The sequence below is a fragment of the Ostrinia nubilalis genome, chromosome 4 (assembly GCF_963855985.1).
Source record: "Ostrinia nubilalis chromosome 4, ilOstNubi1.1, whole genome shotgun sequence".
Classification (NCBI taxonomy): domain Eukaryota; kingdom Metazoa; phylum Arthropoda; class Insecta; order Lepidoptera; family Crambidae; genus Ostrinia; species Ostrinia nubilalis.
This window is the reverse complement of record NC_087091.1, coordinates 12,900,546-12,915,765: the sequence shown is the minus strand read 5'-3', so window position 1 is coordinate 12,915,765 and position 15,220 is coordinate 12,900,546. Positions and strand designations below refer to the sequence as shown.

The 15,220-nt window shown below is 40.0% G+C and overlaps 1 protein-coding gene across 4 annotated transcripts in view; it reads right to left on the bottom strand.

The window, feature by feature from the left end:
* The window catches only part of LOC135071198 (GATA-binding factor C-like), a 93,545-nt gene that overhangs the window by 46,890 nt on the left and 31,435 nt on the right, over window positions 1-15,220 (bottom strand). For 3 of the 4 annotated variants that reach the window (XM_063964969.1, XM_063964968.1, XM_063964972.1), the window contains exons 3-4: window positions 12,393-12,935; window positions 3,996-4,147 (exon numbers count right to left, since the gene is read on the bottom strand). In XM_063964969.1, coding sequence (XP_063821039.1) covers window positions 3,996-4,147; window positions 12,393-12,935 — 695 coding nt within the window. The remainder of the gene's footprint in view (window positions 1-3,995; window positions 4,148-12,392; window positions 12,936-15,220) is intronic. The other variant, XM_063964970.1, reaches the window with a different exon arrangement.

Sequence of the window (15,220 nt, the reverse complement as noted above, 5' to 3'; positions counted from 1 at the left end):
ATTTTAAAATATCACAAAATTAACTCTATCTCCTAAACTAAGCACAATCGTATAATATACATGGGGATGATTTAGGTACACCCTGATGTAAGGAATCTAAATTTTTCTTTTAGACCTCACTGTTTTGGCCACCCTGTATGTAAAGTAATATTGGAAGTTCGAGTTGTTTAGAAATATTGGAACGTTCGGAATGTTTTCCGTCAAGGAATTTCTTGAATATTGTAGATTCGAACTTTCGTTTTTGTCAATATTTCAGAATTGTTAGGTATAATTCAAAATATGGGCACAAAAACTTAAGTACACAGTGATTTAGAACGTAAAAGCGTTCAAATATGCAAAAAGTAGAAAGTATTTCAAGCTCTATCACGTTACACGAAAGCTCTACAAAAGTGACCATAATCGGTTTACGCTCGCCTCTCTTGTTTGTATTTTAAAATTATGAAAATCGTAAATCACTTGCATAGAGCGCACATTAAATCAGCAGAATAAAATCCTGACATGTTCGCACGTATGCGCGTTTATTTTGCCGTCTGCTCCCGCGCAGCGGATATATGGCGCGCGCCGCTCGTAACGCATACCGGGTTATGCGCAACCATGGTTTTATTGCTGGATTATAGGAAGCGTCCATATTGAGGGTGATGGGATAAAATTATTGGATTAGATAAAAAGGTTAAGTGTTATTTGAACGAAGTTTCGCATGGATTGTTGTATAATACGTTTTTTCTGATGCTAGGACCTGTTCAAGTTGCGGGAAAAATTATACAAATGATTTTAGTTTGACAATAACGAGAAATTTGATTGATTGACCGGAAAAACGTACGCATATAAGGCAATTTTAAAAATCGCTATTTATTCTGATTAGTGTTATTTTACAAAAACTAAATAATTCTGAAATCGGCTTTATGTTCGTCAGACCAGCACTTTCCTAGTATAGTCAATTGCCCGTGCGAAATTTTATAGACTAGCTGGAAGGTGTAGCTTGTCATAGCATATTAAGCGCCGACTCTCGTAACCGCGGTGAAAGAACGGGTTTCTGTACAGTACGGCTAGCACGAAAAACTTTCGAGTTCAAATCGTTTGCGTACTCGAATCGCCATCAAAAGATTTAGTAAGAAAACTACAACAGCGCCCTTGTGAACGTGTCGTAAAGTGAACTTAGTATGAGATGTGGTTGCACGAAACTTATTTTGAGAAGCAAAATTGTCACGTTATCGTTTAATTCGAAGATTGAGTATCGAATACGCAAACGATTCGAAGACGAAAGTTGTTCATGCTAGAGGTACAGACCATTTTTACTTCATCGACTAATTTTAGCCTTGCTAAGTTTGATTTAGAAATATCTACAAACATTTTTACCACCAATACGACTAAACCTTTTCAAATATCAACTAGAAAATTGCGACTTTCCACCTATTCACACTATTTTGTCCCCTTAACTACACATTAAATTATACAGTGCGAAACAAAAGAAAAATATTTATTTCAATTATGATTAGAATCTGTGAGAAACGCTTCTTAAAAATTAACCAGACAATGCCAATTTAAATATGAAATATTGTAATGATCTTAAAAATATACTGTCTCCTTCCGTATTATAATTTAAATAATTTTCGTTTAATTCGCAATAAATATAACTAATATGCTATTCATAAAGTTTTAGAAACGCAACTGACATACACCCTAACAAAATGTGGATTTTTTAAATATATTCGGAGTACGGTAAGTCTTGACTCTTGTCCAAGTAATAAAATTTTATCTGAGCCATCTTCATTCGGAACAACGTCGTGGCAAAACGCATTATAATTACAAAGTTTGCTACCGACGCAGTTATTACTCTATTTACCTACATTTATTAGTTAAATATTTAACTTTTTGTGAAGGCTACACATTTTTTGCATGCCGTTCTCACAGAAATCGAGATCATCTAGTCAGATAGCGCTGCGCTTGAATATTTTGTATAATTTACGACAACACACATAGTTATTGAAAGAATGAGAAACTATAGATCGTAAGATCGAGTTATGACTTTGGTTTATTACAATTTTATATCTTTATGTAAATTAATAACGATGTTTAACATTTTATGAATGAAACTGTTGGTAATTAAAAAGTTACTATTTTATATTTTTAACTGAAAATAGTAAATGAGTAATACATATATGAATTCCAGAAGTTGGTAAATTGCTCATTAGCAATTTACCAACTTCGGGAATTCATATTAGGCCCATTGGCCTAATATTTTATTCTCAAAACATTGAAAAGACAGACAATAAATAAAACTAATTGCATTAACACATCGGCGGGCGCATTGTGCATAAAGGTCATTGCAAATTATTTGAAAACAAATTTTTAAATGCAAGGTTAATAGTTATTTTTATGAAGTGAGACGGATTATTTATCAATTGTTCCACACAGAGAGCCGAAGTACCTAACGAGCAATTTGTATTGTCAGAATATTCCCACTTCTAATCGTGTCAAGTGCAGCAGGGTAATTGTAGTAGTCTAATTATTATGAATTCGAATTAAGTTTTAATTCATTGTTGTAGTTTGGTGTTTTGTCCAATTAGACGGCGGCAGAAGGTCGTGGTTTCTTAATGGGCCCGCTAATTGCCATGCACTAGTTTGGTCAATTAATGTTCAAACGTACGTCATGTTGCCAGATTGTCGTAATATTTTGATTTATGTGTACGAAATCAAATTAAATCAAATACACCTGAAGTAATGTGGATATATTATCATATTTTTAGTGGGAATATTGATGTGTTATGACTTTTAATTTGCAATTAATTCTATAACAGCGACAAAATGTAACTGTACTTGTGCATAAAGGTTATTCGCTCATTTACTTAATATGTTTGTTATGTAAATATTCGATTGTTATCATTTCTTTGAGATCTAAATAATAGTCTACTGAATGCAAAAAATGAACGTATAAATACGGTAACGAATACCAAACTAAAAAGCGGCGAAGCTAGTTCAGGATTAGCCGCGTCCGAGCGAGCGAGCGCATTGTCTCACATTTCCCACAGTGAAAATAAAAGTGAGAATTCAATTTTTCCCGAGCAGCATTAACGGTATCTCTATACAGTACAGTGAATCTTAATATTAAAACTGCTACGCCGACATCCGGGTTTAAAAACCATGACTCGAGTAGCGGCGACGCGCGACGTGAAATTATTTTACAAAATCGCTCCTATTACAATTATGTTAATTTAAACATAAGATGCATTTTATTAAGTTTGTAATTTGAATCGTGTGTTCGAATAACGACGTATGGTAACCGCTGTAACAGGCGGAACGCTGCAATGAAACCATAACGCGGGCATTACGTAATTTGGGCAACAAAAGCAAATAATTCCGTGCCATTTCGCTAGTTTATGTCTGTGAGGCTGTATTAAGGTAAATTGTGGGTACAATTGCGCGCACGGGCCACTCGTTAGGCGACATCGGCGACGTGACGCGCGGCGAATGTCGCATTGTTTCAGTTTTATGCGTCCGACCTTAGATTAAACGTTAACTGGAAGATTTATAGCGGTCATGGAGAGGCTAGTTTAGTGGACGCTGAGCGCTTTCGTCGAAACGTTCAAGTTTCATAAGTGCCCAATTTGTGGCAGCGCTTAGCGAGTGTCGTGCGGGCGTGCATGCTCCGCCTTTTTATTGCTGCCCCTTAACTGTAAACAACACCCATTCTTGTTGGGATTGTCTCGAAATCCTACTTTAACTGTTATCTCGGACATAAATGTCTGGTGTAATAAGCGTACCCACCCATAACGCAAACCAGTGTCATTTTTGTGAGATGCGCCATTACAAATTAAGTTCAACGTACCTATGTATCCCTGACTTCCGCATTCTTAGGTTGATGTAATGTCACCAAAAACAGACAAAATGACAAACTTGAACAGCCATGACTTAACTACCAAGAAACTCGTCGTGTTTAATTCTATCTCCAAATAAAGCATCTGTAAAAGCAAAGACAAAATTGGTCGGATTCTTACACTCACCAATCTTCGCTTAGGCTTGATGAGGGGCCGGTTCTGGCCGTTCATCTTGTAGTAGAGGCCGCAGGCGTTGCAGAGGTAGTGGCCGGTGCCGTCGCGCCGCCACAGAGGAGTGCTGGTCGCTCCGCAGTTCACGCACTCCCGGCCCTCTGTCGCATAAAAGTCGAGTCAGAAAACGCACGCTGTATTACCGATAGTAGGCAGCTTTATTTTTGATATGAAATTATTTTTGCTGTGAGTAATATTTCTACTCAATATTGCTTGTACAAAAAATAATTCTTTAATTTTTAATTAAAACAAACGAAGCGAAAATAACCAACACCAATTAACAATAGTGTATAACAACCAAATTATGAAAGCGAAATAAAGCGTTAGTCAACTGTGATTACCTGTCTCCTGGCAGGCTGAGAAAGATGAGAGAAAATCACATTCAGAAACATTACGGATCAAGTTTCACTAACAAACAAAGCATGCGAGATACACAAAACAAACACATTCACAATTACATAAAGTACTGCATCATCCTTTACGACTTAGTCGGAGTCGGCGTAATTGCAATTACTACGAAAAATAGTAAAATATTTAATTAACTAGGGAAAGCGGCGAGTGAAACTCGAAGAAAAAATATCAAGATTTTTTACACGCAAGGAAAATCCGGAGAAAGTGCGCGGCGATGGAAGAGAGGCCGGCGATCGCTGGACTGCAGTTGGTATGCAAATGTTAATCAAGTGTTAGACAGCTCGTCGTATAGCGAACATGGGCCCAATTGATTAATCAAACAATCTGAAGTTACATCTGCTAACTGGATGTGGTGAAATTGTAAGTTACTTTTTGATAAAACTACGTTATGATGTGTCTCCTAAAGTATAAGTAGGTAATTACCATATTTTTTTATCATGCATAGGTTTATCAAACTTATTCATATAAGTTTCAACTTTCCCAAAAAATATGTAAAACGTTTTTCAAAAAATAAATCAATAACGCAACGCATTACCGCGGAATGGTATTTAACAAGCAAAAGCGAATCGCTATAAAAATAAATGGTTGTTGCAAAAATATTCGAGAGCGTCTAGCCGCGAAACAGAGCAGAACAGAGCTATAAAGTAAAATATTACCTACATGCTAATTTTCGCTATATGTAATTCTATACACATGTATGCGTGTACGTCTCAAACAATCTTCAACGCAAGCATACCACCTCATCCATGAACCGTGTTGAATTGCTAATCTCTACCATTTTACGTATAAATGCTTAGATAAACTCATCTTTTGTCACCTAATAAATCAAACTACTCAAGCGGCGTACATGAATAATGCTCGACATACGATTTACATGCGATTAAATACACATGCGAAGAAATAATCTTAGATCCTGACCCCGAGTCGAGCCGCCCTCCAGGGATAAACGTTCCAAAAATCACTTTCTCCTAATTGATTTCTTTTGAACAAAAAAAAACAAAATTTTCACATGGTTAGTCAGAGGATGTGTTCACATATGGGAAGCGCGTGCGCCGCCCACAATCTCTCTAAACTCGATTACACGATCGATGATTTACAGTGATCGAATTTGAGGCTCGTTACACCTTCGCATCCTTTTTGAGGTTCAATGTATCCTACGCGAGAGACCGCTGCTAAAAGTCAAATGTTACGTCACTGGCAGTGTAGTAGAGTCGTCTAAAAAGAGCAGTGTAGAGCTATTCCTGCACGATCGGAGGAATACGTGCCGTCCATCGGTGCAGAATCGTTTAGGTATCTCGATCTGATTATCGAGGTCCCCCGGCAGACGCGCGGTGAACGGTTTGAATAAATAAACGAACGGATCGCAACAGGAAGGTGAAAGTGGTCGAATATCCCATAGAAAAAACCTCATATCGAACCCAAAATGTTTTACAAGCTTCAGGCGATGCGGCCATTCATCTTTTTTATGTAAAACCAGATCACAACCGGCAATTAAATCGCCCGGACCTTATCGAAAACTTATTGCGATCGAACCGACGACTCACTTTTTGGACTAACCCTTTAAATTTTTTGTTCCGTCGATAAAGCCTGTAATTTGTTTCGAGTTTGTAATAAATAAACACCAATAACGATTATTAGTAAAAAATAACAGGATATTACACTGAACACGATGTTTTATGATAGTGTCTCTAGCTCGTACTGATTTAGTTCAATAGTAACATCTCTATTGGTAAAAACGCTTGTGAAAGTCGGCGCGGCCGCGGGCGGTGGCGTTTTTGAGATTTACAGTCACTCGCCGCTCATATATCGACATTACACGTATTATTAAGGGGAACAACGTCTCTGATTAATAACCACACGTTATAATTGTTCAATCCGGTTCAATCACAGTGATAACTGTGTTTTAATACGTTCGCGCTGAGTTATTTCTTCATTTCCCCCGAAGTTTGGGCTATCGAGCGATCTCGCGCGCGGCGACGTGGTTTTGACAAACAATAAAGATATATTTTAGAGCGCCGTTACGGTACTCGTCCAGTGCCTATCCTGAAAGTGAGTCGTTTGAGCGAAAAATTCTTGTGTTTGTTCAAAATTAGAATGCGGCTCGGTCTTTATAGCCCGGAGTGACGCGCGGTCGTGACGCGGCGGCGCTACGTGACCGCGATAAAAGATTTTCATCTGCCATATTTACGTGGCCGAGTGGGCGGTTTTTATGTTTCGAGAGATCCTCAGCCGCACTCGGCGAGGACTCGCGAAGTTTTCACACGCGGCGTTGGGAAAACAACCCGCGCCGATTCAGCAGAGGGTGCATCGAGTGATGTTGACCCTAGAACTATCGATGCGTCAAAACAAACGCCCGTTACTCCTCAATGAAACCGCAACACAAAAACACGAATACAGTCACGTATAGCGCTAATGTGCACTGGGGTAATGTAATTTAAATGAAGGACTAATTCGCTCCCGTGTACCGTGACGCGCTCTCTCGGCGCATCGGCCCATCAACACGTAACGGTGAGGCTATTTTGCATACAAACCATTAAATTATTGCTCAAAACTTATTCTCTGTTGCGCCACAGAGGCTGTTATTACGCCTTAATTATATGCCCGTATGCAAATAGGAAATTTTAATGGTAGCCGATGGTCTCGCGCGGGTCCCGATGCTCTTCGTTTTTATTGAGCATTGTGTTGTTCATAGATTGAGCAAAAAGAGTTGAGTCGTTGACTCGTGATTCCTTTGTTTTTCCGTTTTAATGAGAGTGACATGGGCTAAGCGGGGTCGAGGAATGAAGCCATTTTTCACGGATTGCGCCCGCGACCGGCCAGTCATATTTGCATTCTGCATTTGCATGCGCCGGATAATTACGTGACGATACACCGCTGCTGTTGCACTGAGCCCAGCGTAATTACAGTACCGCGCAGAGATGACGCCAACATACTATGCCATCCTGTACTGACCAACTTAGGGTTGCCAATACTAATCTCTACCTAATTTCCCGTCTGAGCACAGCAGCTTAGTCATTCATGTGTAATTTCCGAAAGCCAACATTGAATGTTCAATCTCCACTTAATTTTAACCAGGCAAATCATTCTGTTCGTGATTGTAACCCATGAGTTTGTTTAGCTTGACATCGCGGTGACTGTGTCCTATTATATTTTATAATCACGGACCTAATGCTTGTTTAATAATTCAATTAATCACCACGGCTCGGACGTCCAACGTAAAATGCAAATTTCGAGTGCAATTGTGCCAGCAGACCGTGACGAATTTAGTATACCTACGTACAGTGTACAAGTACAGTGTGGTCAGGGTTGTGATTTTTATTACGCTTCTATGCATCGTCTAATGCTTTGTGTATAGCACACAAAATTGTTTTAAAATGTTGCTTGCCTAAGCCTTTAGTTTTAAAATATCTATGTACCGTATCATTGTTCCATCTGCTTTGGAACTTGCTTTTTGAACTATACAAGTGGACTCTAGAATATAGTGTTTTTTTTTTCAAGCTTTTAGCAACCCTAAAGTCGTACCAAACTGGTTTTAAAACAAACTGTACGCACCTAAATTACTGTGGTCCCAAATGTTGACAACCCTACTAACAGGATGCAAAAACCCAACGCTCGTATCCAAACGCTACCACTTTGTGTGTATTTTTTATTGTTATTAAAACCTGTACAACATAATTAAAGATTATATTAATATTCTATTTACTTAGGACATCAATCACGCTACTGTGGCTCTTTCAAAAAATCGCCTTGGACAAAAACCGGACGCCGGGACTTCATTCCTCTTACTCGACAGCCCGTATCGCATTCACTTAGTAAAACTAAGCTGATTATTTTAAAATATACCCTATTCGTATTGTAATTAAGACCACACATGAATACCTGTGATCTAACTCGAGTAGAAGTTAATTGGTTTCGTAAGTGACATCACGCAAGCGTATTGTAGTAACAGTACAAACTAAATGCAGATAAAAATGTAGAGAGAATTGAGCTCGGCTGTATTCTGTTCATCCTTGCTTCACACGTTACACGACGACGTGAATTTTAAGTTGTTATTGCATACTTTTAACATGCCATCAGTTACTTAATTTAATATGACCCTGTTATGTAGAGGCTTCCGGCGACTAGGACCGCAATCGGTACAGTACTAAAATCCATGAGTGGTCCCAGTCGCCGGAAGAAAATTATTTAATTTTTACGCATCCGGCGACTGGGACCGCGGTCCCAGTTAATTGCGGTCCCAGTTGACGGAATCCTCGTTATGTATTTTAACTGGCGTTCAACTCAATCTCAACTATTTTTTTTCTGGCAAAAAGTTTGACTTCGTCTGAAAACATCTGATACTTAAAACTTTTTTCGTAACGGCATTTTAACCTATTTTGCAAAAGATTTACTATTTTATACGCCACATAGTTGAATATACAGACGTCTCGTAAAGCAGCATACCTTCCAGTCGTATCAGATACAGAATTGAAAATTACCCTCGTATTAGTCCGATCAGACAATGCGGCGGTTCCAATTGTTAATCGAACATAAAACTATGGAATAATTTAAATGCCACTTAAAGTGAACGTTGCATTGTTTTAGAAAGTGTTGAATGGTGCAGTTAGTTAAGAAATAGCCCGTACGATAACTATAAAACGGGTCGAGAATGTGCCTGACCGCGTGCTATTTCAATTGCCCTTTCCTTGGCATTCTTCTAATATTGTATTTGTGTACGAAATCTTTGGATCACGACTTTTTAGACACGCGTAAATCTTTGTTTTAATGTTTGAACTAAATATAGAGTTAATACAAAACGTTCAGATTTTGTGCTCGATACGCTAACTACGGGCTCTGTGGATGGTAAATCTCTACACAACGTTACATTGTATCGCATTTCGCGTTACCACATCCAAAAGTACCTATCAATTTTGTCATTTGGAAACGTATTTTGGAACGATTCCATTTAACATCCGAATGATTTCTTCGAAATTACTTTCTCTCCATGAAGAATAATTTACTAACCGTGTTTCCCAATGTAAGTGAATGTATGTTCTGTTTTGAGAAATAAATGTCATAAACCATAACAAATTATAAAATTATTACCTACCTCATCTAGGATATTGTACCTAGCTACAAAATGTAACACAACGTGCTCATATTGTAATTTAGTTTGAAAGTCCGATTTAAGTTCCAAATAATAAACTGTTAGTTTATTTAGCTCATAATCGATATGCATTATTACATAACACCATTCAAGGAAGACATCAAGCCCCCAACGTTGTCTTTGACACGGTACCTGCGTCCAAAGGATGATATAACGTGAAATCTTAATTTGTTTTTAAATCCGTTTGTTTCATAGAACAGAGGCGGAGGCCCGAGGTCAAGCGATCGGCAACAATGGAATGGGCCATATCCGGCCGGCGTATTATCATAATACAGTTTCCACCAAGGAACTGCTACCTCGACACGTAAGTACTGTGGACGCTGGTTAGGTTGGAAAAGGTGTAAGTACATTTAATTGCAAAAGGAAAATATAGTTAGCATTTTAGAGCTTGTCATTTTGTCATTCTTGAAAAGCAAGTTGCATATTAGTAAATCAGAAGGAAAGAAAATCGAAAGTCGTATAACTCATTTTAGTTTCTGAGATACCTAAAGACCTAGGTCTACGAATTTAGTTATCACGATGTGTTAAATGCGATATCTTTTGCCCCTTATCGAAGATCAAAGTACCTACATGACTTATTTATTGAGACGGTTGTTATTACTGTTAAATCTTAGAATATTTCAAAACTTCGCGTATTTCACAATTAATACATCAAAAGCAATACTCGTAACATACAGAGAAACATCGCCATCAATTCCGCGCCGTTTTGTATTCTTATCATTGTAAACACAATTAGCAATTAATTAAATAAGTGAGCTAATACTCAATTTCCAATTACACACGCGTATACCTAAGTCTATTAAGTTTTTACAACAATTAACGAGTACACGATGAACAAAAACTGGTTAACGACGCGTTACACAAAGTTGAGCGTACGCGCACGTCGATCCGGCAGTCTTTTACCTCATTGTGGAGCTAACTCGATAATGCTATTAGTTTTCCAGCGCTTCTTTTAATCACTATCTACATTGCTATCTCGGGATTGATTGATTCCATCTTTAGCGTTTAACGACTCATAAATCTTCTCACGAATTGCGGCAATTCGTTTCGCTGCTATGATGCGCAGGCGCAATCTACAATCGCTTAATTAAGGGTCGCTCATTGTCCTCGCCTTCCTTAGTGAAAAGCTCTTTGGGAATACAACTATCAAGTGCCACTTTCATTCTTCGCACGCGGAACTCCGCAATTTGACATATAAATGTCTACTTGAAAGACTTCATCCACAGTAATTAACATCGTCTAGTTTTTCAATAACTTATCTCCTGAGAAATCCGAGCGATCCGCCGACCGCGTGAGATTGGAACATGTTAATAACACTTAAAATTTCACAAAATATTGAACAAACATAATTGCAACGGCAACTTTAATTCAATGCTAATCTATATTAACAGTCATCCTATTTAATGCCGCAGATTCATTATACTAATAAGAGACAATACACGGGCCGTTTTTAGTTCCCGTCCATTGTCAAAGTTTAACTATGAGAGTCATAATTACATTTTTAAATATAAAATAAAGCGGCATTATGTGGTGTTAATACAATAACCGTTGAGTAATTCTCTGTTGTGTTCGTAATAACTGGTATGTTCTTATTGCGAAAACTTGCATTTGCAGCTGTAACAATGTTCACATTAGTATTAAAGGTCACGCGGAGCTCCACAAAAGAGTCTCTGTCTGGAACTGTATTGATATTTGCTTTGCCGGTAATGTTCCGCTTACTGGATGCGTTTGCTTTTATGAAAATGCTAAGTTCAACGCTATCGCGCAATTGTTATTAGGTACTTGACGTCGTAACAACACTCCAAAACTCTATTCCAGTTATTGTAGAGCCATTATTTTGGTCTGTACCATTTCATTAATGTACCCAACATCCTAAATTGTGTCGAGTCACCGCGTTCATTTCGCTCCGAAACTTAACAAGAAAATTAACAGAAAATTTTAAAGCATTTGTTTAATTACGCAACTAAAACAATAGCGCCTCGAAAATAAATAATGAGAAACCACTTTGGTAAGTTTGGTCGAGATCACAAGGCCCGCGCCTTCGCGGCAACAATGAATGTTGCGCCCGCGCACCGCGCACCTACGTAAGGCAATAATAGTTAACAGTGATTAACCATGAGAAACCGACTCGGACATTTACTTAAAACAAAATCCTATTATAAGATAAACGGGACGTACAAATAGATTTATCTCGCCGAGGGACGTCAACTGTAAAATAGTCAATAATAAATCGTTAGTAACACCTTCACCAATCGGAATAGCGGTTAGTTATAAGCGGTAGTTAACATTGAAACCATCCCAAGCCCAGAACAGTAACGGAGCGATGCCGTGAACAGATAGAGAACGTGTGGCGCCACAACCCCCGTGCAAGGACCACGCTTATCCGACCACATCGCACCGTCCCGGTTGCAATTATTCGACAATGCCATTTGGAAACACCAAATGAAATATTAATCTGGCTTCGTTTATCGAATTAATAAATCGCGATTGTCGATGAGACAACTGGCACTGAGATTCTAATTACGCACTGACTATCGTGGCAGCCTTTTTGTAAAGGCTTTGATTAACAAGCCTCGAAAGGCTCTCGGCGCATTTGATTTATTAACTGATTAGCCGGATGGATCGGAGTGAAAGCTGTTAGAATGGACGTTCTGGTGGTGGTCGGTGGTGTTATTGTCCTGGGCTCGTGCGAGAGGCCGTGTTCGGGAAGCGCTGGTGGCGTGATCGGATAAGCGTCGCGTGAGTGCCGGTGCAGCGAGAGCGGTGCAGTGCGGGTCCCGCGGACTCACCGGCGCTAGTTCGCGTCTTGTTCGGGCGCGGCTTGCTCTGCTGCTGCGCCCCACTAAACCCTTTCCCCTGGTAGTTGTAGTAGTCGCCGCCGGCGGCGTTGTACTGCGCGTTGTACTCCCCGGAGGGCTGGCTCGACTCCTGGGGACACGAGTCCGGCTGCGCACCTTCGCGTTGCTTCGAGGGGGGCGCGCCCATCATAGGTTTGACGTCGCCGCACAGCGGCAGCTCCTGCTGCTGCTGCATGAAGGCGACGCTCATGGCGGTGGCGTGCGCGACGGCCGCCTGGTAGTCCTGCTGGCCGAGCGTGGCCGCCGCCACGGAGTCCGGCGTGGAGTCCTTGGGCGGCGTCGGCGGGAAGGAGAACAGGGGGTGCGGGTGGTGGTGCTGCGCCGGGGACAGCGGCTTGTCCGAGGGCGCGGCGTCCTGCTGGAAGCCGCCGCCCCACGCGCCGCCGCCCAGCGCCTTCGACTCCAGCCACGGGTGCAGCGGCGTGTGGAAGTGCGGCCGGCACACCTGCCCGCTGCCGCCGCTCAGCGTCCGACCTGCAAACATAAAAAGGTAATTAAAACCGAAACAGTTTTCGAAATCAGAGCACCATGCCGGATTCCGTAACCATGAATTTTAATGATACCGTAAAACTTTTCGTATTCATAACGGCGATGACATTAGTGTCATTTGATTCCCTGAGCCTCTTAAAGTTTACGAGCGTTTAAGTGACCATTATCATAGTTGACGGAGATCTGCTGATACGCGAGTCATTGTAGCGCGAGTCCGAAACATCGAAACGCCATCATTAGAGGGACAATTTGAAGGCGTTTTGTAGCCACGCCTGCGGTTGTCTAAATTAATATCATTTTATCTAACCACCGCTCTTTCACACGACATCTTCATCCCGGAATACTGTAATAGCCTTGGATACAGGCGGTCTAATGCGTATTTGATAAACAAATAATGGCTTGTTATTCCTCGGATGTCGGTTGCGTCCGTGAACAAAAGGCCGCTCTTTTCCGAAATGTTTCAAAAGTGCCATGTCATAACACCAGGCAATTAAAATAGTAGGCCAGCTGGAAATTTCATTAATTATGTGCATAGCAGTGTCAGTTTTGATGATACACTACGTTGATTTGTTTGGTTACCGTACTAATGTGTGTTGTGATTTACATAGCACATTTTATTACTCAACGGATTTGTTTTGTGAAATATAAAAGTGCTCTACAATTTTATTGTTATGGGGTTGAATGTTAATAGTAATAAATAAATAAGAATAGATGTCTGTGCGTATTTCAGACAATTGCGAGTATATGTACTGGGCATCCTCGCTCCCCTTTTTAATTCCCCGAACTGCATTCGACAATTATTATTTAAAGTGAAAGCAAACATATGTACGTGGGGTAGGGTGTGTGGGTTAATGGTGTCGTTGGGTGGTGCGATTGGCTGGCATCCCTCGGGCTGGGGTCCTGCGGGGTCCTGCGGGGCTCTGCGGGTGCTAATAACAAGTTAGCAGTGAACTTGCACTAAACCTACGGTTTATTACATTGGATTCCGATTTAACAGCGCGGAATCGCTGTGGGAACGTCAATATAAGAATTGCTCGAACGCCGGGTGGGTAATAAATAAATAATTATGTGCTTCTAGTAATCTAGATTACGTATCTTACTGTTATGTCATGAAAAGAATTGGCTTTTGAAATCTCTTATCTCTTGAACTTCCTTAGTTTCAACCTATAATACCTAGATAATAGGTATTCAAGTAGATGTGTATCTATCTAGTCGTCATAGTACCTTGTTACCTACTTACTCCACTTTGTGAGAGTAGGTAGAGAAATGTATTGAGAATGAAATGGTAATGAAAATTACAAAATTTGCGATTTGGCAATTTTGAATGTCAAGTAACACGATATCTACAATTTATAAAGAATTTCAATACCAAATATCAAAAACCAAACAAACATTCAAGAATTCGTAAACCCAATCGAATCATTATTCATATACACCTTCCACAGCAATTACAAACAGTGAATTCCGCCCACGAGTTTACGTGAAATAGCAGCCTCGATGTAATCTGGAATCGCAATCCATAAACAAACGTAAACGATTATCGATACGACACACACTTTTTGCATGCCGACATTCGGTAGAGCACGCATGCACTTACAAACTGCTTTATGTATAATTTGAACAAATATGTACCGTGTCTCTTACGCAAATAAATGATTTCTATTCTATTCTATTCTCAAAAATATTCGTCACAACACAATACACGTGTGGATACGTGGGCTTAGCCCGCACCGTCCAGGTGGCGATCGTAGACCAGATAGCCGATCTTATCGCAGCACCCGTATTGCGACCCGGCTTAGAGGAACCAGCTGGAAGAATCTAGCAAGAGGACCACTGCCGAAAACTGATTTAGTCATATGAGATGTAAGTAGAACTAGATCCAAAATGCAAGACTCTTCAGGCAAAGAAAACGATCAAGGTTGTTGACATAAAAAGACTTGAGCCTGTAGAATTGTCTACATTCGATCTTGATTCTAAATCGGGATCCCTTACTGTTACAACCCCTACACTATTAATCCGACTGTAAGATAAAATACATAGTAAAATTAAAGAACTATTTTTGGTAGCATCGGAAGCGATATAATCATTTAATACTTGTATTTTACCTTGATAGATCAAGGGTTACAGATCGGATTGATAAAAGGCTTACTATCGGCTGGTCAGTAACCAACACGAAATAAAACAATAATCAATCGAGCTGGACACATTAGGCCGCGCACACAGCGCTGTGACAGCGTCTGCGAGCGGGAGCCACCCCTCGCGCATTAGGC